The sequence below is a fragment of the Carassius gibelio genome, chromosome A15 (genome assembly GCF_023724105.1).
Source record: "Carassius gibelio isolate Cgi1373 ecotype wild population from Czech Republic chromosome A15, carGib1.2-hapl.c, whole genome shotgun sequence".
Lineage (NCBI taxonomy): Eukaryota > Metazoa > Chordata > Actinopteri > Cypriniformes > Cyprinidae > Carassius > Carassius gibelio.
The window spans coordinates 3,316,883-3,339,497 of record NC_068385.1 but is presented as its reverse complement, the minus strand read 5'-3'; the positions used below and the strand labels follow the sequence as shown (position 1 = coordinate 3,339,497).

At 36.8% G+C, this 22,615-nt stretch overlaps 1 protein-coding gene across 3 annotated transcripts; it reads left to right on the top strand.

The window, feature by feature from the left end:
- The first annotated feature begins 12,171 nt into the window (after positions 1–12,171).
- Positions 12,172–21,797, top strand: LOC128028949 (myelin-associated glycoprotein-like). 3 transcript variants are annotated; one of them, XM_052616335.1, is made up of 11 exons: positions 12,172–12,306; positions 13,273–13,337; positions 13,498–13,866; positions 14,933–15,229; positions 15,319–15,576; positions 15,785–16,045; positions 16,571–16,879; positions 16,962–17,061; positions 18,105–18,207; positions 19,179–19,232; positions 19,559–21,797. In XM_052616335.1, exons 2-11 carry the CDS (start codon positions 13,289–13,291, stop codon positions 19,718–19,720), a joined length of 1,962 nt encoding a protein of 653 aa, XP_052472295.1. In that variant the 5' UTR covers positions 12,172–12,306; positions 13,273–13,288; the 3' UTR covers positions 19,721–21,797. The 3 variants fall into 3 exon arrangements, with proteins under 3 accessions (XP_052472295.1, XP_052472296.1, XP_052472297.1); XM_052616336.1 differs by lacking the exon at positions 19,179–19,232; XM_052616337.1 differs by lacking the exons at positions 18,105–18,207; positions 19,179–19,232.
- Positions 21,798–22,615: the final 818 nt, after the last annotated feature.

The following is a 22,615-nucleotide window of genomic DNA, read 5'->3' as shown; positions in this document are numbered from 1 at the left end:
AAATCATAAAATGATCATTTTCCTGTTTCTCTTTGAAATACAGTAACATTTGTAGTGATTCAGTTTGCTGCAGTGGTGTTTTTCTGTTTGTTAAATCGAGTCATTACTAATCAGGGTGCTAATGTGGAACCACAATAACAATCATGTGTCAGCGGCACATGGCATCAGATAGAGAGAGGGGTGGCAGAGAGAAAGAGAGAGAGAGAGAGAGAGAGGCAGGCTGGGAGGGTTTGAGATTCAATAGGAAAAGAAACTGGCATTGCTCTTGAGTTATCGGCATTCTGTCTGCTTGTTTACACACAAGAACATCTGATAAGGTAAGTCTGATATTTTTAAGCCAGCATCCATAAATGAAATGACAAGCACATATATGTGAGGTCAAGAAATGTTAGAATTATTTGGCATTATTTGGCATGTTGTGATTTATAGTGAGAATTACATTACTTTTTTTTTTTTGACATTTTACTGCTTTATTTAATATTTAACATTTTATGTTATTTAACAATATTTTATTATCAGATATTAGAAAAACTATTTTAATATATTTTATTTATTGTATTTACATATTGGAAGGCTGTGTGCAACTACTTTATAGACAGAAGTGCTAAACACCTATTATTTATTACTTTGTTATTGTTAAACTTTACTAAATCAGCCTTTTCCCCCAAACACAAGAGGTGCTCAGTTGTTTGCATTACAGTACTGAATATCAGAGAATGTGATGTAATGGCACTGTGGTTCAGAGAAGGAGTGACGTTTATTCTCAAAATAATTATGTATCCAAACCAGGGAAATGCATTGAGATCTAATGTTTTGGTCATACAAAATGTTTTAGTCAAGGCCTAAAATGATTTAATCTCTTAAGTAGGATAATGTTTGCCTGTTTCTCTCTTGGCTACCTGCCAGTGAATCAAACCCTGCTGGGGATGAATGTCCAGTAGTTTTTGGAGATGTGAAGTGTGTTGTCATCTGGCATTTGCACTTTTCCAAGTGCACAATATTAATTGTATGACCCATTACTCTCAGTGCCAGCTGCCTCATTCGCAATTTCTATTTTGTTTGTGGACTGTAGTTCAGTTTAGCTGTTACAATTAATGAAGTAGTATTTCATGCTTTGTAAAAGTATCTGTGCATTCAACCTACACTTAATCATGTGCCAATGTCATTATAGTGGATTGTAGTAGATTTCAAACCAAATGGTGTTTCCTTTTTAAGAAAACAGCATAAAACACATTTAGCAAAACAATTATAAGTTTGTTAGGGTTGTAAAAGATCATAATAAAAATCTTACTTTTTTAAATTAAGTACTCTTTGTGGCACTTGTTCATAATGTTTCTTTACACCTGTGGTTACTCTGCTTATAGAACTTCTCAGAGCCATTGAAAATTGGACCTTTTGGCAAAAAAAATATATATATATATTTGCAGATGCCATTTGGATTGATATTTATTATCTCATCCAATGACATCTTTAAGTGTCCAAAAACATTTTAAGGCCACTAGGCTTATCCTTAATGAGAATTGTAAAAAATATATGGAATAATGTTGTAAAATGCATCTTGTTTCTATTGTTTTTAGGTCAGTCATGGTTGTTAGCACACTGTGTTCTTGTATAAAGTTTTACAAACTAGCTTTGAAGCAACCAAGATTATTATAATCTGGCAGTTGCTCAACTGAATATCTAGTCACTATTTCCTTTGATTTAAGTAAAAATATTCCATTGAAACAGGCATAAGTTATAGTAGTGTAATAAGTGTATCATTCGTTCTTTCGTTTTTCTAATTGAAACTTGACTTATTTTTTAAAATCTGTTTCTAAAACCAAAATGAAAAAACGGATAACGCTTGATTTTCTGATTTCCTATTTCGTGCTTATATCAAAAATCTTTAAAACGTTTCACTTTGGTGTTTTCTTCTGATGCCAGTTAGTGATGGGTCATCCTTGAACGATTTCTTTCATTTTGAACGAATCTTTAATGTGACTCTGGAAGAACGAGTCATCTCTGGGAGTGATTCGTCCAATCGCACATACTCAAAATGCTATAGGTTCTGTACTGGAATTAGTCTAGTTCACCTGTTTCAGTCAATGCAGTCTGAGCCGGAAATGATTAGTTCATCTCATGAGTCTTTCGGGTTCTCGAGTCATTCCTTAATCACGTGACAGACCCATAAGCGTAACCAATGCAGTCTGAGCCAGAAAGAGAATAGATTAGTTATTTTATTTTATTTTATTAATGCCAAGATAGATATTTTATTTTACCAAAGATAAATGTACAGAGAATGTCAATATTGCATACAAAGAAGTGGCATTACATGCAAAGCACCATTTACAACCAAAGGATTTTGATAAGTGAATTTACTGTGGTAAATATGAAATTTAGCAAGAAGTCATAATAGGTTAATAATAAAATATTAATTAATTTTGTCTTTTTGAATATTAATTTAAAGATGCCAAACAGTACATCCTTAAAAAACAGAGAGAAACCCTGTAGCACACTGCGATGGATAACATTGGAGAATTCAATCCAAAATAGCTTTGTGAGGACAATCCCAAATGACATGTATATCAGTTTCATTAGTGTCCCCACAAAAAGAACGGCTTGTCTGATTTAAACCTTTTCAAACACACTTTAGCTGGGTAAAATCTGTGTAACAATTTGAATGAGATGTCTCTAACCTTGTTGGTTATTATATATTCCGAAAACAGAGTCCATACTTTTTTCCAATCAATATGATCAACCACATATCCAATAAGACACCACATATGATGTTGTTACAAGCACATTTTGAAGGATGTGACAAAAAGCAGTTTTCCTCCTGGGATTTCATATGGGTCTAAAGATTAAGTGCTGGATGATCTAATGAGTCCCTTAAAAGCATAAACCACTCCTTTAAGAATGACTTCCATGACAATGGAGAATTCTTTGGGAGTTACTGGAAAATTACATTTACATAAGAATTCTTTGTGATTTAAAATAAGACCTTTCCGAGTTAAATAAATGGGGAAACCAAAAAATGAATAATAATAATAATAATTCTCAAACCAGTTATTAAAAAACAAAGCGTTTACATAGAAAACCAAAAGAAGAGGAGTGAAGCAGAAAGAAAACTTTTATATGAATCTAAAATGCATTATATATGTATGTATATACATACAGCGGGCCTCGGTTCGAGCCATGAGGTCAGCGTGCCTGGAGGCCTGAGCTCTTGACCTGCTGTAGATATGGGGTGAGGGCACTTAGTGCTGGGAAAGAAAAAAAAGGATCCATTGTCCTCCTACAGTCTTTGGGGAGACAGACAATATAGATGGCTGTGACACTATAGAATGGCCCCATTAATAATATTAAATATATATATTGACATTAACTTATATATTTCTTTAATGAAATTTGTAGGCAATTAGCAGACTCCCTTTTGAAGACCAATTTCCTGGCTTAAGAATGTTGCTTGTTTAAATTTATTTTGTAGTAACGTCATCGTGCGTTGTGTTTATATCAGCCCCAAAATGAAAATTATGTCATCATTTATTCAGTCGTGTCATTCCAAACTTGTATGACTTTTGATATGACTTCATAAAGATGTTAATGTCGGTAACCAAAAAGTCCCATTGACTTCCACAGTATTTTTTGTCCCAAAAGTTCGGATACCGACATGCTTCAAAATATCTTTTTGTGTACCACAGAAAAAAGAGATGTATACAGATTTGAAACATCATGAGGATGAGTAAATGATGCCAGAGTGTTTATTTTTGGGTGAACTCTTCCTTTAATCTCAAGTATTTTTACAATCACATCCTCGTGTATGTTTTACACATTAATTATGACTGTAACGCTCACAAGAGAAAGGCAGTGAAATGGAAGGTGTGAATGGGTGATTGTGATTTTTAAGACAATTAGCTGTGCGCATCAACTTCCCTGTGTTGTGCGGTGTCAGGCTCCAGCCTGGCCGTTCTGTTCTCTCCCCGGGACGACCTAAACAATAGTCACTGTGCACAGAAGCACAAGGGGCAGGAGTGTCTGTGTGTGTGTGGTGTTTGTTGAAGCTCTGGAGCATTTAAGTGTATACTGATTGACTTATTTCTCTGGTGCAGAGTGTTGTAACTGGAATAACTGGAACAGGGTGTTTTCATCAAGACGGCTGGACACAGTAAAAAACCAAAGTGCCTGTTAGAATCAAAAAGTTTGTGGAAGCCAAATCACATAATAATCTTAAGAAATACCATCTATGCACTGGTGCTTTAAAGAACTTAGATATGGTGCTATGTTGATTAGAAGAACTTAAATGTCAAAGGAACTATCTTTAAATGTTCTACAGAGGTTCTCCAAAGCCCTCACTGCTTATCAAGAGCCATTTTTGCTTTAAAGGGTTACTTACTTTGGAGATGGGATGTTTTTGATTTTACATTTAAAAGTTATTTTAAAGGCTTTAAGGTACATAAGATGTATTAAATGTTCTTCAGATCAACAAATTGATTTCTGTTTTCTAAAAAGACCTTTTCTTTTTCTTAGTGTGAAGAACGTTTGAACAATCTGAAGAACCCTTTTCCACTATAAAGAACCTTATGTGCTATGGAAATGTTTCATGGATGTTAAAGGTTCTTTATTTTTATAGTTCTTCGATTAACAGTGTGTTTCAAATAGCCACTTTCCATCACAGGAACACTCTCCAAGCAGCTCTCTAATGTAAATGCTTGCATTCCTCTCATAATATCCAGTGTAAATGATGCATTGTGTGTGGGGGCATCTTCATTCTCGGTTGCATTGACCTTGGCTGTGCTGCCACATCCATGTGCTTTCGGCCAGGAGGAACAGTGCACTGCATTGTGGGTTGAGCAGAGTGGGTGTCCGTTTATGAATGGCCTGAGTGGATGAAACAATGCTCCCTGCTCTGAGCCTTTGACATTTTCACATAGAATGGAGGAGTTGAAAGGATGAGAGAAACGAGCCCACCTCCTCTTCCTTCTCCCCCCGTCCAGCCTGCCCCGCCTGGAGCATGGTACAGAAGGTAGCAAGAGAGGCCTCCATCCCATCCGTATGTGTGCGTGTCATTGTGAGCGCCTGTCATGCCACGGTTTCTATCTGCTGATTAATTCTTGTTTTGAGCTGAGAAGCTCTGGAACCTTTTGACTGGTGAGTCTTGTTGCATTTTAGATCATTTCAGGAGATTTTAATGCCTTTTTCTATTATTCTCAAGTATGGTTTCTAGGGGAGTCTTTCAAATGCTTTGCTGCACAGATACGTTTATAATATAGTATATTGGAGTATATTGGATATATGACGAAACTAGAGATCTTAGTATATTAACTAGTAAATCGAGGCTGATCATGGCTGTATGTGAATTTCATGCTGTTGTTGTCAGCAAATGAGTTGTATTCTTAATAACATAAAAAATTTGATGCAAAGACAGAGCTGTTCAGGTACAGAAGCAGAGGGAATAATAGTTCAGTTATGCATGGTTACATGTGTCATGCTGTGCCCGTGTCAACATTTTCCTGCCAAACACTCAATCAAGTAGTAGGGCTTCATCACATCCCACTTTAGGTTAGCAGCAGAGTGGCGTGATGTTGGATTTATTCCGAATTACTCATAAACATACTTTGCCATAGAACAACAGCTTTTGTTGTGAAGAATCTAAGGATCTTCAAATGCAAGCTGTGTGTGTGTTTTGCTTCAGGAGAGCAACCACACATTTGTGTTGTGTTTTACTTCCTTCATTTTTGATTCATTTATTCTTCCTTAATTTATAATTTTTTTATATATTATTTTTCCATTGGTGTGGAGTCTTATGATGTGTGGTTTCAAGAGATATTTGTCTTCACGACCAAGAGATAAGAGAATATCTCCATTTCGAGGTTTTTAACATCACTGGATGTTGGCGTGAAGCAGTGATTTTCCGTTGCTATTGTTATATCACTATAATAACACTTCCTGGATTTGTGCTGTTCAGACAAATGACCCATGAACATAATGGTTATGAAATAATGAGCATGCCAAGAAGTTCAAAATGCTCTCACAGCCATTGTCAGCAAAAAATAAATTAATAAAAACTTATTAAAAAAATAAGGAGTAACTTCAGTGGATTAGCGTGGATTTTCCCCAAAGAGTGTGGGACGGCCTAGCCTACTAAATTGGATCTGGGCCTCTGTCTTCACAGTCTGAAACATGGACAGGAAGCTGCTATAGTGAAGGTAGACCACTGAGACTGCCATCTGCCCCTATGCCTGTGGAATATTTATCTATAAGGCACAGTTGCTATGTTCATATATATCTATTAACATATCTAAGATTACATCCAATTGTATTAACTTTTATTATCCAGAAATGTTGACTATTTTTTTTATTTCATGTGATAAAATTTTTTAATGTTATTATTATTTTATTATTTATGTTATAGTAATAGATATGCAATAAAAAAATATTAAATATATACAAATAAGCATATACATATGTGTGTGTCTATATATATATGTGTCTATATATACACACACACACACACACAAATATATATACATCCACAAAACACATCCACATGTTTGAAGATAGCCATGTGTAAATATGTATAAAATGTTTTTGTTTAATTTAATAAAAATGTATATATATATATATATATATATATATATATATATATATATATATATATATATATATATATATATATATATATATATATATATATATATATGAGCAATATCAAGCAAGTAGCAGTGTGATATGTCTGTATATCAACATGGCTGTGATTCTGCCATAGGTAATCACAGTATGCTGATACAAAGCCATATCACACGGCTACGAGTGTGTGGTATTGCATTTATACAAAAGTTCGACAGCATGAGTGTGTAAATTGAAAAGGGTTAGCAATGGAGGTGGTATTGAAATGGTTCTTTTGTGTAGAACTACTTCCGCCAAATATTTAAATCTCAGTGACAGTTCAACAGCTGAGCCCAGGAACGTTGAATTGCTTCATTAAAAGCTCACTGTAAATATAACCTTGTTTACAACTCATGTGACATCAGAGCAAATTCCAGAAGAATTGGCCGAGGTCAGGCTGCTCTCAGAAAAATATTTAATAACAAACTGCATATTTAATGTCTAAACAACTACATTCTCACTTAAAAAACTACATTCTGTGACACAAAAACAGTATTATTTATAGATTATAATAAATTTGGGTGTCCACCATGACACTCTTGAGTGATACAAATGGTTCTATTATCAATGCAATGTCATATTGCTTGGAGAAGGCTCTCTCTCTGTGTGTGTGTGTGTGTGTGTGTGTGTGTTTACACACACACATAACATTTAAAAATAACAAAACAATAAAAATATCCATTTCGTTCATAAACTTCAATAGAGAGTCTATCCATTTTTTTAATCTTGTGGATTGCAGCTCTTCTGAGTGATTCAGGTAAACTTAATAACACAACAGGATATTGTTGCAAGTAGTGGACATTTTGGCAATTAACATCCCCCGTCCTGGCAGCGTTCTTGTGGGTCCCGGATGTGGGTAGGCTGCTTCATGAAATTTTACACACACCTGGATCAGATCATTTTGAATCTGAGCGACGTTTACAATCTGACTCATCGATTGATTGATTCTCACTTTAGCCATTTATCAATTATTGCCTTGCTAATCTATGAGCTGTGTGAGCTCTGTTTTGAGGTTTGACGACGTGGGTTTATTAATTATCCCAAAGTAGTTACTCCATACTGAAACTGGTGATGATACTAATATTTTTATCTTAGTATGTTGTGTGTTTTGACTCACAGGCATTTGTAATCCCTCCCACCAAAATTGTGCAACTATGAGAATATGCCCAACTAAGTGCACATTCATAAACCGCAAACAGTGTGGGAGGGCCAGCAGTCGTGTTTTTACCACCATCTGCTCCTCTGGTAAATTTAGAGGGTGCCCAGGCTTATGGACGCAGGGCGCGTCACAGGCTGACAGCAAAGCATGCTGTGAACAGACCTGTTCTGAAGAGATCTAAAGCACAAGGTGCATGTCTATACAGAACCTGTTAAAGACTTGAGTCATGTCTAAAGGTGCAGTCCGTAATTTTCCTTAAATTATGTTATTTATCTCAATCATACATAAACAAAATGCACGATATTTTTTAACATTTGTTTTAAATCATTGAATAAAGACTCCAATAAATAATATATCAGTAGTCCAGTAAAAATGTTATAATTTACATATAGAGTCTTGCCTCGTGGAGGCGGATATTTTAAAGGGGTCATATGATGCGATTTCAAGTTTTCCTTTCTCTTTGGAGTGTTACAAACTCTTGGTGCATAAAGAAGATCTGCAAATTTACAAAGACTAAAGTCTCAAATCCAAAGAGACATTCTTTATTAAAGTTAAGAGTCAACCACACCCCCCAAAACGGCTCGTTCTAACATACCCCCACATGTCTATGTCACGATGTGGCAAGATTTGCATAACGCAGCCCAAATGTTTACGCAAAGAAAAAAGGCATAACTTTTATTCTCGCTGTTGTGGAGAAGCTGTGTTTTTCGTTGTGAAAGCGAAACTACTTTGTTTGGCCTTCCAAAAGAGGACACAACTCGAAATCAGTGGATAAGCTGTATTTACAACACTATTTCGAACACAGCCCAAATATGTCTCCGATGTTGAACTCGGAGCCCTCTCCCTGGGCAGCAAGCCAAATTAATATACTATTCTTCTCTCTTTGTTACAAGTGAAAGTGACTTGACATACAGCCAAGTATGTTGACCCATACTCAGAATTTGTGCTTTGCATTTAACCCATCCAAAGTACACACACATACAGCAGTGAACACACACCTGGAGCAATGGGCAGCCATTTATGCTGCGGCGCCCGGGGAGCATTTGGGGGTTCAGTGCCTTGCTCAAGTCATGGTATTGAAAGCCCGAGACTTGAACCCACAACCTAAGGGTTAGGAGTCAAACCCTCTAACCACTAGGCCACGACTTCCCCCTTATGTTATCTGGAAGGCAAAATCGTGAAACCGGTGTCTGTTTCTATAAAATGGGGCAGATCCATATTTGCAAGGACAGTCTGGTGCTTCTGACTCACAGTATGTAAGTATGTTTAGATATTTAAAAGATTTGCCACTGATGATTCAAACGCGAGTTCTGAGCAGATAACAAATGCAGACATGTTTACGCTGTGCCATATGGAACGCGAAATAAGACCGTGTAAGTTATTAAAATCAGTATTTATATTCCCACTGGATGCAACAAATGCCTCGTTTGTAATGGGTTTTTATTGGGTTTATTTATTGCTGTGGCATGATGTATGTCTTGATGTCACACAGGATTTTGTGCATTTGTTTCGCATGGCCCCTTCCACAAACTGTAGCAACTCTGTAGCAACTGTACAATATATATAATTGTGATTTAGACTAAATAATATTAATATGCAAAATATTGCAAAACAACTGAAATTAAATAAAATGCCCCCCCCCCCCCTCAAAAAAATCTATATTTTCAGTCTGTTATGCTCACCAAGCCTGCATTTATTTGATAAAAACATACAGTTAAAATAGTAAAAATGTGGAATATTATTACAATTTAAAATATATATTTTTTCTGTGTGAATATGATTTAAAATATAATTTATTTCTGTGATGGCAAAGCTGAAGTTTCAGCAGTCATAATTCCTATCTTCGTTGTCACTTCGGAAATCATTCTAATATGCTGATATGGTGTATAAAAACATTTCTTATTATCAGTGTAAAAAATTTTGCTGCCTTATATTTATTTCAGGAATCTTTCATTAAAAAAAAAAAAAAAATTTTTGGAACCGAAAATCTTTTGTAACATTATTCATATATTCACTGGTAATTTTTGGTCGATTAATGTGTTCTTGTTGAATAAAAGACGAACTGACTGAGTTTGCAAAACCAATGACTATTTGTAAACAAATCTATTGGCCTACTGTATGTGACGTCAATTCAGTTACATTTTGATGAAAGTTTACAGACTTTGGAATAACACACACTGATGAATCATTCATAATAAGACAAGGAATGTGCATTAAGAAATAAATAGGGTTCATTATGGTTTCATGTTTAGTTAAAATGAACCACATAAACACATAGATTTAGCTCACAAGGTGAGTCATGCGAAGATGAATTCCTGCCGCTGCAGCTGAAACCAGTCCAAACTCATTCACAACATTATCTTATGACCAATATCAGAAATGCACCCAAAGACCATATGAGGAACAGTGTTACCCAGACAGGCTGGAATAAGAGGCTTTGACCAGGGTAGAAAGCAGAGATGTCATGAAGAAGAATGCACGATGTGGGCTAGAGAAGAAGAATGCACTGAGGGAAATGTCTGCATATTCAAGGCTGCCCACGGCACACGTTTACCCAGCTTATAGCTAAAAGTCTCTATCCTCTCCTCTCCCTATCTGTCTATCTCCGTCACCCCCCCCCCCCCTCTTTGCCCCCCCCCCCCCCCCCCCATTATTGCACCTCTGAAAAAGGACGAAGAAAGAGCAGTAGGACTTTGAAGAACCAGAAGGAGCCGAGAGACCAGTTCTTCCCCTTCAGGAAAGCCCAAGAGAGGAATCTGGATCTGGTATGAGGCAAGTATCTTGGATGGTCCAAGGCTTGTTTGTGGAGTATGAATGGTTCGTTTGTTTGGTTTGGGAATTGCTTCATCCATTCTAACGCGGACTGCCAGGGGTTTCAGTTCCAAGCAACAGCCCTTTACTGGCTCTTAGATCTTGTGTGATGGGCATATAAATTAGTTCAGTTTTTTTCTGGAACAGCTGGTGTCATTATAATTATTCGGTTATGATTAAAAAGAATAAAAAAGGCTGCTAGGGATGTTTGTTTGATGAGCCATTTCCGGAAGGCTTCAACTGTTACAATATGCACTGTTAAATAATATTGCCAGGATGGATAAGATTCAACAGACATTATAAGAAAATACTGTATATTTTTGTGAAATATTTCTGAAATGAGAAAAAAATTGACATAAAGAAAATTGTAAGACTACTGTGTTGAAGTATTAAAGTATTTTTCTTTATTTGAGTTGTTGTACTGTATTTGTTTCTTTCATAGCACAAAAATACTGTAAAAAGCGAAAATGCATTGGATATTTGGATAATAAGTGTTAGTAAGTAGTTGTTGTTTTTTTTAGTCACCATTATGGTGATTAGTCTTGAACATTGTTCAGGCCTATTATAAATTAATTGTACTTTTTTAACTGGTCGCATTGTGGTAAATAAGTTCAAGGATACAATGATTGTCATTATTCACTGTCTGCATGCTGTTCTAAACCTTTATAACTTTTCTGTGGGGAAAAAAAAAATATTTTAAGGAATATGTCATCCATTTTTGTCCATGCACTATAAATCAGTGGTGACCAAAACATTACATGGATTTTTTTTTTATGAGGGTGAGAAAATGATAACAGAATATATTTAGAAGGTGACATATCCCTTTAAATCCTATCATAACTTGCACTCAACAATAGGCATATATGTAGTAAATTGCGTGAAACAGTAGGCTATAGAAATAATATAATATTTTACACATAAGAAAGGTAGTGGGGTACCACCATATACAATTAGGCTATTATTTGATTTAAAAATAAATAAATAAATAACTACTGCAAAAAAAGCCTACTGCTACCTGTATCTATATATACTGTAAATTCAAACTACAATTGTGTGCGGAGCATTCTTTCGACAACCTATAAAAGTTGGATTAACAGTCGTTTTAGTAAAGTTCATTCATTCAATAACTCCATCAAACTCATATGAGCTATCAAGGGAATCTTCGAATATAATAGTCTTGGAGATTTCTAGAACAATCCATTTATCAGCCACCATCTGTACTCCCCATCTGCTCTGAAGTCTTGAGAAGATGTTTAAGCGCGCACGCTGCTGACAAGCGCTCGTGAATGAAGTCATCAGAAGCAGCTGTGTGACGCTGTGAACGTGGACGAATGTTCTGTGGATGATGCGTCATATCATGAACAGTGCTGCTGCCTGTATGTGCGCCAAACACGCAAGGGTTGACGTCGTACACTCATAATGAGCAATTCTCCTCTCCCACACACTGCGGTCCTGTACGGCGTGCGTGAGTCTGTTGAAGAGAGTGTGTCAGTGTGGGTTAAGAGAGCTAATGTTGCTTCTTGATACTGATGTCATTTCTTTGTTGATGTTTTAAGACAATACAGAAGAGAGGCTGAGTTGATGTGCTTTGAGAAAACGCCCCCTTGTTTGTGAGGGAAGGACAGCAGCGGCTAGTAAACCGTTGGAGAGGGAGTTGGTTGTGGTTCAGCACACTCTGCCAGCAGTTCAAGGTATTGCCTGAAAGGTGGCCTAAAACAAATACAAACAGACATTTTAGAAGTGTCCAAAATGTATATTTGAAAAGTAGCAGTGAATCTCTCTCCCTCTCTCTTAGTTTCTACTAATTAAGAGAGAGCATATCTTAAATAGTACTAAATAAAATATATTCGCCTAATTCTGACTATCACAACCCAAGGGGCTTAGGTTATCATAGAATTCTGCAGAAACATATCTAGGTCACATGTGACAAAAGGGAAAACCAGTCATAGAAATTGAGATTTATACATCATCTGACAGCCGAATAAATAAGCTTTCTATTGATGAATGGTTTGTTAGGATCAGACAATATTTGGCTGAGAAAATCTGGAATCTGAGGGTGAAAAAAATAAAAAATGAGAAAACTAAGAAAAATCGCCTTTAAAGTTGTCCAAATTAAGTTCTTAGCAATGCATATTACTATTCAAAAATTTTGTTTTGATATATTTATGGTAGAAAATTTACAAAATATCTTCATGTAACACACATGCACACACACACAATTTGCTTAATATCTTTATGGAACATGATCTTTATTTAATACCATTATGATTTTTGACATAAAAGAAAAATCAATAATTTTGACCCATACAATGTATTTTTGGCTATTGCTACAAATATACTCCAACGACCGGTTTTGTGATACAGAGTCATATATATATATATATATATATATATATATATATATATATATATATATATATATATATATATATATATATATATATATATATATATATATATATAACACCAAAGGAAAATAATGAATGAATTATACTTTTTACATATTTCCAAATACTTTTGAGTATGAGTGAAACTACTACCAAAGAGAGAGAGAGAGAGAGAGAGAGAGAGAGAGAGAGAGAGAGAGAGAGAGAGAGAGACCAAGCAGTTGGTCGAGACTGTCTGTCTTGCTGATGCATGTGCTGGTTTTGTAACAGAGGATAAACTGAGACCATGAAGAGCTTGGAGCTGCTGCTGTTGCCTCTGCTGCTTATCCTGAAAGGTGAGCAAGCTGTTACTACTGTTCCTTTGGCTAATGCTAAGGTAATATGGTACATATTCAACAACATTATATCCTTAGAACACATCCAAGAGACATGGTGAGATAATGGTATTGTTTTAATAATTAAATTACCTGCGCTCTTCTCGCTTTCTTTGAACAGATGTAAGTGCTCAGTGGAATGTGTGGATGCCCAGAGACATTTCAGCCATGACAAACTCCTGTGTGGTTATACCCTGTTCATTCACATACCCCTCTGGCGTCAGGCCTTACAGAGGGATCCATGGGATCTGGTATTTCGGCCACCCCTACCCCCAGCTTTTCCCCCCAGTGGTGTATAAGTCACGCACAGATATTGTCCATGAAAGCTACAAGGGACGGACCAGGCTCCTTGGTGACTTGACTCAAAAAAACTGTACCCTGATGATAAATAATGTTGGCGTGGAACATTCTGGGAGGTATTACTTCAGGGCAGACCTGGGTGGTGCAAACATCTACACTTTTCCTGACTTTACAAAACTACAGGTGTTGGGTAAGGCCATTTTTTGTCTCACAGTAATAACATCTAAAAATCCTTACAACATCCAAAAATCATTCAAAAATGTACATTCTGTCATCATATATTCACCTTTTTGTTGTTCCAAAACTCTATGAAAGAAGATATTAAAAAACATGTCTCAGTGTTGCTGTGGTCAAAATTTACTTTCAATGTTTGAACAAAACACTTACAACATTCTTCAGAATATTTTATTTTGTGTTCCACAGAAGAAAGTAATAAAGGTACTATATAGAAAGGCATAAGGGCAAGTAAATGATAACAGAATTTTCATTTCTGGGTGAACTTTTTAGATATTTACCTGAAAGTAAGTCTAAAAAACATGTTAAGAATAGAATTCTTTGCAATCTGGTTACGGAAACATTGTTGGTCTAGCATTTTGGAGTCAACATGAAACAGCATTTTCAACCACAACTAATTAATTTTCATAATGAGATGTATTTCTGGATCAAACAGCATATTTAATACGTAGGGTGGGACTTTGTATGTAGAAAAATGGGTGTTCTATAGAAAAATGGATCTAGTTTGCTAAAAATAAAGCATAAATAGCTGTTTTGATTGATAAAAAGTAAGTAAGTAAGAGTAAGTCAAGTCAAGTCACCTTTATTTACATAGCGCTTTAAACAAAAAAGATTGTGTCAAAGCAACTGAACTACATTAAATAGTAAAACATTGTGTCAATAATGCAAAATGACAGTTAAAGGTAGTTCATCATTGAATTCAGTGATGTCATCATCCCAGTTCAGTTTAAATAGTATCTGTGCAATCATTTGCAATCAAGTCAATGATATCGCTGTAAATTAAGTGTTCCGAACTGAGCAAGAACGGAAGGGACAACGGCAAGGAACCAAAACTCCATCGTTGACATAATGGAGAAAAAACCTTGGGAGAAACCAGGCTCAGTCGGGGGGCCAACTCTCCTCTGACCAGACGAAACCAGCAGTTCAATTGCATACTAAGAAAGTATTATATTAAGAAAATGCATATTAAGAAAGTAACATTTTAATTTCATATTGACTTCAGATGTCTCTTTCTCCTCTAGATCAGCCCAACATCGATGTTCCAGAGGAGATTGTTAGTGACCAAAGCCTGGATTTGACCTGTTACGTCCCAGACAATTGTCCAGACATGAGTCCACAGATCCAGTGGATGTACACAGAGGACCTGCCCAACCCTCTATTTAACCCTGACAATGTTGAGGACAGCAACACTGCGGTACTGTCCAGCACCCTCACCTTCACACCCAAACCCATGCACAATGGCCAGCTGCTGGGCTGCAGGGTACACTACGAAAACACCACCTTTGTCTATGAACGCCTCATTTCACTGGACATCAAGTGTGAGTTCCACCGAATCGCTCTTTTATTTGATCAAAAATACATCATTTGTACAGAGACAATATGTACTGACTTATCCTTTTATCTCTAGATGCCCCTCGATTTGCGTGGGTGAATGTGTCTCAAGAGGTAATGGAGGGAAGCTCGGTGGTCCTGCACTGTGATGTGGACAGTAATCCAACCCCCACAATAACCTGGTATTTTGGAGACACAGAGCTGATGTCGGAAGTTGCTTCAAACTCTTCGCTGCCTCTGGACAACCTAACCCCAGAGGAGGATGGTGTCTATACTTGCGTTGGTGACAATGGCTACGGCAGCATGAACGCATCCATGTATTTGGCAGTAAATTGTAAGAAAAACTTCATGCACTCTTGTGTATTGCAATATAAACCACTTAAAGTTACCACAAGCCATTTTTGGGAATAGGAGGTGTTTTTGGACCCCAATGGCTATTTTTGTTTTGTGTAAATATGTTGTATGTGTGGCAGCATAAACAGTATGCTAGTAGTCCATTATCCATTCTGAACATTCTCATTTCTTTTCTCTCCAACTGGAAGATCCTCCACGGGAGCCGTGGATCAATGAATCTCAAACGGTGTTGGAGGGATCTTCAGTTGCTCTACAGTGCATCAGCAAAGGTAACCCAATGCCCACGCTGACCTGGCTGAAGGATGGGAAACTGGTGGGCACTATCACAGCAGAGGAGGGGTCTGTGCTTGAGCTGCAGGAAGTCACGCCTCAGGACCACGGAGTCTACCGCTGTCTAGCTGAGAATGAACATGGACGGGCCAGTAACTCACTTAACATTACTGTAGAATGTAAGTCAATGTAAAAGTTTGACCAGTTGTGACACTGAGCCAAGTACTCCATGATTATGCTCAGGGACAGTTTATGGAAACGTTTTCTCAAAAGAAAAGTTGGTTTTTGGTTTGTGTTCAGCTTGGGTGAAGTCATAAGATGGCAAGATGGGTAGATCACGTGTTAAACTCCGGTTCTGTAGGGCCACTCAGCTCCAAAACACCCGCCTGAAGGTTTCTAGTAATCCTGAAGACCTTGATTAGCTGTTTCAGGTTTAATTAGGGTTGGATTGTGGCCCTCCAGAAACTGAATTTAACACCCTTGTCCTAGATGTGTAGAACAAGTGAAAGATAGATGCCAGTGTTATGGACAAACCTGACTAACCGGTACCAGCTCATTGGAATCCAAGTGCAGGTTGAGTCCAAATGCTCCTCAAAAATTTGATTGGAAATAAGACTTGAGTCTCATGAGAATGGATTTGCATTGTAGTAGTGCTACAACACTGATAGATGTGCTTTTTGACTATTTCTGTTCAATTTTCCCAGTTGCCCCTGTCCTCCTTGACGACTCTAAATGCACCATAGTACGTGAGGGCGTTCAGTGTGTCTGTATTGCCTCTGGAAACCCTGAGCCTGTGATTGAATTCTTCCTGCCTGACCTCAACATCACCATCAATGACTACAATAACACATTTAACTACCACACATACTCAGATGGGTACACGTCCACGGGCATCATCAAGCTCCAGGACAAGGGTGAAAGGGGGAACAATGGTGATACCGCTGTCCATGTGCACTGCAGCATCAGCAACACATATGGCTCTGAGACCATCCCTTTGGGACTGCAGCAAGAGAGTAAGTACCTTTACTAAAACCATTTGTGCAACCATTTAAATGATTTTGAGGTATCATCAATGAACCCTGTGCACACTTTCAGAAAAGTTCATGATGGCCGTCATAGTGGGGACTATTGGAGGTGTGGCAGTAATCGCCTTCATCATTGCAGCCGTGCGATACGTTGGTCAGAATAATAAAAAGTGAGTATTCTTCACAAGTAAGACCCATGGAAGAATAACATTTAGGTGGAGTTTGTAGGTTGGGACTGGGGTTTGTATGTATCAAAACACCCAAGCCTAGTCATCCATGTTCTGTTTTGTTTTGTTTCTTTGGCATGTGGTTTTCAAGCCATAACCCACTCACAGATGATCCAATTTGATTGCTTTGTAAGGTAGTAAACATGCCACATTGTGCACAAAATTGCAGACTAACAAATCTATTGCAGGTTCAATGTCCCCATACCATTGCTTTTCAGCCTCAAAACCATTGAGCTCTGCAGCAAACACCCTGCTCCTATCTCATTTTGCAAGAAAAAATAAAACGTCCCAGACAAAACACTCCCAAACTTGACACTGTGGCACAATGCCAGTTTTATTTAAGGGGTCGCAATGATCCCCTTGTGTTAAAATGGATGCCCAGGCTTAAAGGAATAGTTGACCTAAAAATTTAAATTCTGTTTTTTACCCACCTTATGGTTTTCATTCTTCTTAAGGAACACAAGCAAAAATATTTTGCTGAATGTCCAAGTAGTTCTTTTCCATACAATGTAAATGAACAAGGTCTGTTAACCTCTGAAAGAGATACAAATATATTACATAAAAATGTTCACAGGTAAAAAATTAAAAAAAAAATATATATATTATTAATATATAGATATTAAGATTACAAATTATTCACAATCATATTTATTGTTTTTTTTTCATGTCTTGTGACCAATAATCATTTAAATCAATTGAAGCATACAATTTTTTGAAGGTCAACCCCAGTCTCAATTCACTGAATGGAAAAGAGCAGCTTAGACTTAAAGAATTGTTTGGAAAAGAGCAGCTAAGACATTCTGCAAAATGTGTTGGTTTGTGTTCCACTGAAGAAAGTCCATCATAGAGGTTTGCAATGTCATAAAAATGAGTAAAAATGACAGAAGTTTGATTTTTGGATCAACTATCCCTTTAAAGTGTTGCCAGTTAGTTTACAGTATGGTTGAGTGTGAGACAGAGTCTGATTCTCTGACTCCACCCCCCAGAGAGAATGGTAACCCTGGGCAGGACGTGGGATCTAAAGTGGAGAATCCCTCAATGTTCTACAGCGCAGTCAAGAAGGACAAACAGAGTCTCAGGAAAAAAGTGGTGAGATTTATAATAATAATTAATAAATCACCTACACAGTATATACAGTACTTGCACTTTAAGTGATAGTACAAAATAAAAGCGTGCACACCGTACAATAAAACAATCAACAATCTGTGTTTTTTTTTCTTGCATATCTGTGGCAAATTATATTAAATACTGGCTCTTCTCTAGTTGTAATTAGCTTTCCACACTTAGCCTTAGCATTAAAAAAATCAGGAACCAAATATTTCAAATAATTTCTTACATACTTTTAGAGGATGAATTAAAGAGGAACTCTGAGGTGCAGTTTTATGATTTACTATACACAGACCTGGCTGCCATCTGCTTTGATCAGAATGGTTTGCTCACTGCTTAGAATGGCTAGCTCACTGCTTAGAGATTGTTGCACAGTATACACTTTATCCTATTTTTTTTATTTTTATTATTATTATAGTAAGTGCAAGTGATTATTGCATTGTGGAATACAGTGTGCTTTGTTGTATACTGCATATTTTGGCAAATGTATTGTCTGCATAATTTCCAGGGGTGTCAAATTCAGTTCCGTGAGGGCTGCTGTCCTGCAGAGTTTAGCTTCAACCCTAATTAAACACACCTAAGCCAGCTAATTAAGGTCTTTAGGATTACTAGAAACTTCCACACAGTTGTTTTGGAGCTGGTTTGAGCTACACTCTGCAGGACAGTAGCCCTCTAAGACCAGAGTTTGATACATGGTCTATGCATACAAAAATAAATAAATAAATAAATAAAATGTGCATATTGTCACGGTATACATACTGCATTCTGCAGAAACAGAAGTATGCTGGTATGCTATTCTGAATAAAGCCACTGTCACAAAGCCAAGTGTGGATGGTACTTCACAACTGAGAGTTCCAGTGTAGGCCTATGCTTAGAGCATTTCCTGACCTCTATTCTCCCCTCTTTCATTGCTTTCTATGCATTCTCTGTCTCTTTTTCTTCCCTTAACATAGCTTAAGACTGAGCTCCTGGGCTCAAAGTTTAACTCCATCCTAGAAGAAGGCACGGTAAGGCTGAATTTAAGATGAGCATGTAAACAAATGGGTGGAGGTGAAATAAACTAGCAACAGACAGCAATAAAAGCAAAACATTTTGAGAAAAAAAATCCAGTTGCTACAAAACTTATTTACGTTTATTTCTGTTTTAACAATGCTGTTCACTGCTGCCCTGAAGCTAATGGTTCATATGCTGGCTACCTCATTCTGTTTAGCCGCTTAATGCTAACAATGCTTTTGAGTGTATTGTTAAGGACTTTTATTTTGACATGACCAAAGTTTTCCTGCTCTGCCTCCAAATATTGTGACTAAATATCTTGTATAAATTATTTTAACAGGGAGACGACAGTGATTACCAATCTGTTGGCCCAATTGCAGGCATGGAGAGGCAAGAGCTGAACTATGCCACCCTAGAGTTTCTACATGGACGACATCTGGAGGGAGGCTTCAGGAGGGCTAATGGTGACAGCGGTGACTACACTGAAATTAAGGCCAAATGAACCGCGATTCTTCCCTGATGCCTCAACCAAACGGGACACAGTGGCCACTAGGGCCCAATAATTCCCACTGCCCCACAAATTTCCTATTTCACCCATTTTAAATGTGGCCTTTTCAAGGGACAGCGGTCTCGGACAGTTAACAGACAATGAGTCTGAGGCTGTTTTAGATTGCATTCTCTTATGTCTCCAAGGTTCTGGGAAATATATGTTCCCTTTTCAGTGAAAAACACTGTATAGCAGAGTTTCTTTATATATTTATTAATGATTTTGTTTATTTACACCCATTCTTGACTGTAACCATACCATATATGTTGTCTCTCAATCAGATATGAGAGGTTTTAGTATTCTCCTGGTTTCAAAGACAATACTTTCCAAAAGGAAGGGTGTTTTTCCCAAGAGTTACAGTAGAGCTTATAGTCTGAAGCAAGCTTATGGGAAATGGTATGGTTTGCAGGTGAGTCTAAGTCACTAGTGGTCCTTTTCACTGTGTCCGCTGTAAGTCGAAGCATCAGGGAACGAGGTGCTATGTGCGCCTCGACATAATGTATAAGCACTATCCCAACTCTGGGTACGTCTTGAAGGCCTAACACTCTCTAAAATACAGCAGTTGTTTCAGTCTTTTTCTGAGTGTATCGGTCTTCATCCACATTTCAATATTCATCCATTGAAACTTTTATCACATGCCCAGAAGTGATTGTTAAAGGAATAGTTCACTTAAAAAATGAAAATTCCGTGATTTCACCCTCATTTTGTTCCAAAGAATTTCACAAGAAACCTGTGTAGTTCCAAACCGGTATGATATTCTTTCTTACGTAAACGTAAAAGAAGATATTTTTTAGAATGTTGGTAACCCAATGATTGCTGGCAGCCAGTGACTTCCACACTGTAGAAAAAATACTACAGAAGTCAATGTCTACCATCAACTAAAATATCCTCTTTTGTGTTCGGCAGAAGAAAGAAACTCATACAGGTTTGGAACAACATGAGGGTTAGTAAATGATGACACAATGTTCATTTTTGGGTGAATTATTCCTTTAAATTAATACTCATTTTATTTTTCATTTATACTGTACCTTCACTTATTTGTATTTGTAAATGAAAACAGGCCAGTAACTGGATTGAAAACTGGTTTATTGAATGGTTGCTGGATTTTGTTTGTCCAAACTACTTTGTACCCTTTTATTCAGACATATATTTGTTTTAAATGTTCCAAGAACATTAAGGAGCAAACTCCCCCTGATAATAATCCAGTCAATCTGATAGGATGTAGTCGGCTATATGATAATGCCTGAAGGTCATCCCTGCTCCAGCACACATTGCAATCTAATACGGTTATCAAGCTGACATTTGATAAAGCAGAAAGTCCGATTAAATAATGGATGATTGTTGCTCATCCTTTGAAACTGAATAAGAAATAAGCTCCATTTAGGAAGGTATCACTTTACCTAAGGTGCTTGAAATAAATGTAATGGTTCATGTAATCATGTAATCCTCTGGTAAGGTTGTGTTGATAGTTGTTTGTTAGATGGTCAGTATATGCGATTAGCCCTTGAAATGCAATTTGACTAACAGATTAATGAGTCATTATGATCTTAAATTAATCAAGTTTAACATTTATAAAGCATTCAAGGCACCTTGGTAGGATACCAATTTATGTAAATACTCTGCATGATATATAGTTCTGTGTTGTGAACCTTTGACCACACAACAAGAACATACATTGTGCAACAATGGTGTATATTTTGCAGAAAATCACACACACAAAGGCATTATATGTGCATATACAATTAGTAACAAAGACGGTCCAAGTTTGAAGATGTATACACAGATATTTATTTGTAAGCAAACCGATTCGGGGGCGCATTAGTTGGTCAAACCTAATTTTTCACTTTGAGTGTTGTAAAGAATATTTGTATGTTTCTCACTGTGTGATGGCAATAATAATGAACACATAATGTTGTTTCCTTATTGACATAATAATGCAGAAAAGAAAATCTCCAATCATTATTTAAATAATAATTTATATGATGTTCTTTGCTTGCTTTCTTTTTGTTTAATAAAAGTCTGCCACCTCAAATGACGCCAGTCTTCTTTAAAAGTGAAACAAAAAACTAAGTAAACAAAATTATTAACAGGATAACTTTATTTGTACATGTTCTTGGAAAATGCGTATAATTTACCAATCCATTCCCTCATTTAAAGTAAATTGTGCGCTTCATATAATATTTTTGTTCTACTTCCTGTCCGTGTTCCCATAAATTTGTTCTCAGATATAAAATCTGATGAAAATCATCTGAGTAAACACTGAGAAAATTATGATTTTTTTATTCTGCCTATTAGGGCAGTTTTGTCAACATCAATCTTGTGATGTGCTATGCTGTGTGTGAGTGAAATGATACGTATGTCTTAGTTTGAGGATGACAGTACTTTCAGTCTGAATGTTTCCTTGAAAAGTGACTGTACATGTGAGGTTAGTATTGTGATTTTTAAGCTCAGGATGGAAAGTCAAAGTTGAAGTCTCGGCAAAGTTATCTTGACCCATCACACTTTCAATTCTCCTCTGAACTCAGTCAGGCTCAATCCCTTCCCATTCAGCATTTGTTGTGGGATTTATGCAATCCCCTGGAACTCTGCAGGACATCTCTGCTTTATCTCCTTCTGTGAGTGGTGGGATGTTTATTGTTGGCTTCTGGGTTCTTAGTTCTTAAAAATGAGTTCTTAAAAATCTCGAGAATGATATGGTGAAATTGCATTACAGTACATAACATACACCAACATTTGATGCCATTTGAACGCTGGTCAAGATGCATCTCAGACTAATGTAATGAGTCCCTGGAAATTACGTCTGTTGATACCATAACACAACTATGACAATAATAAATAATACACACACAT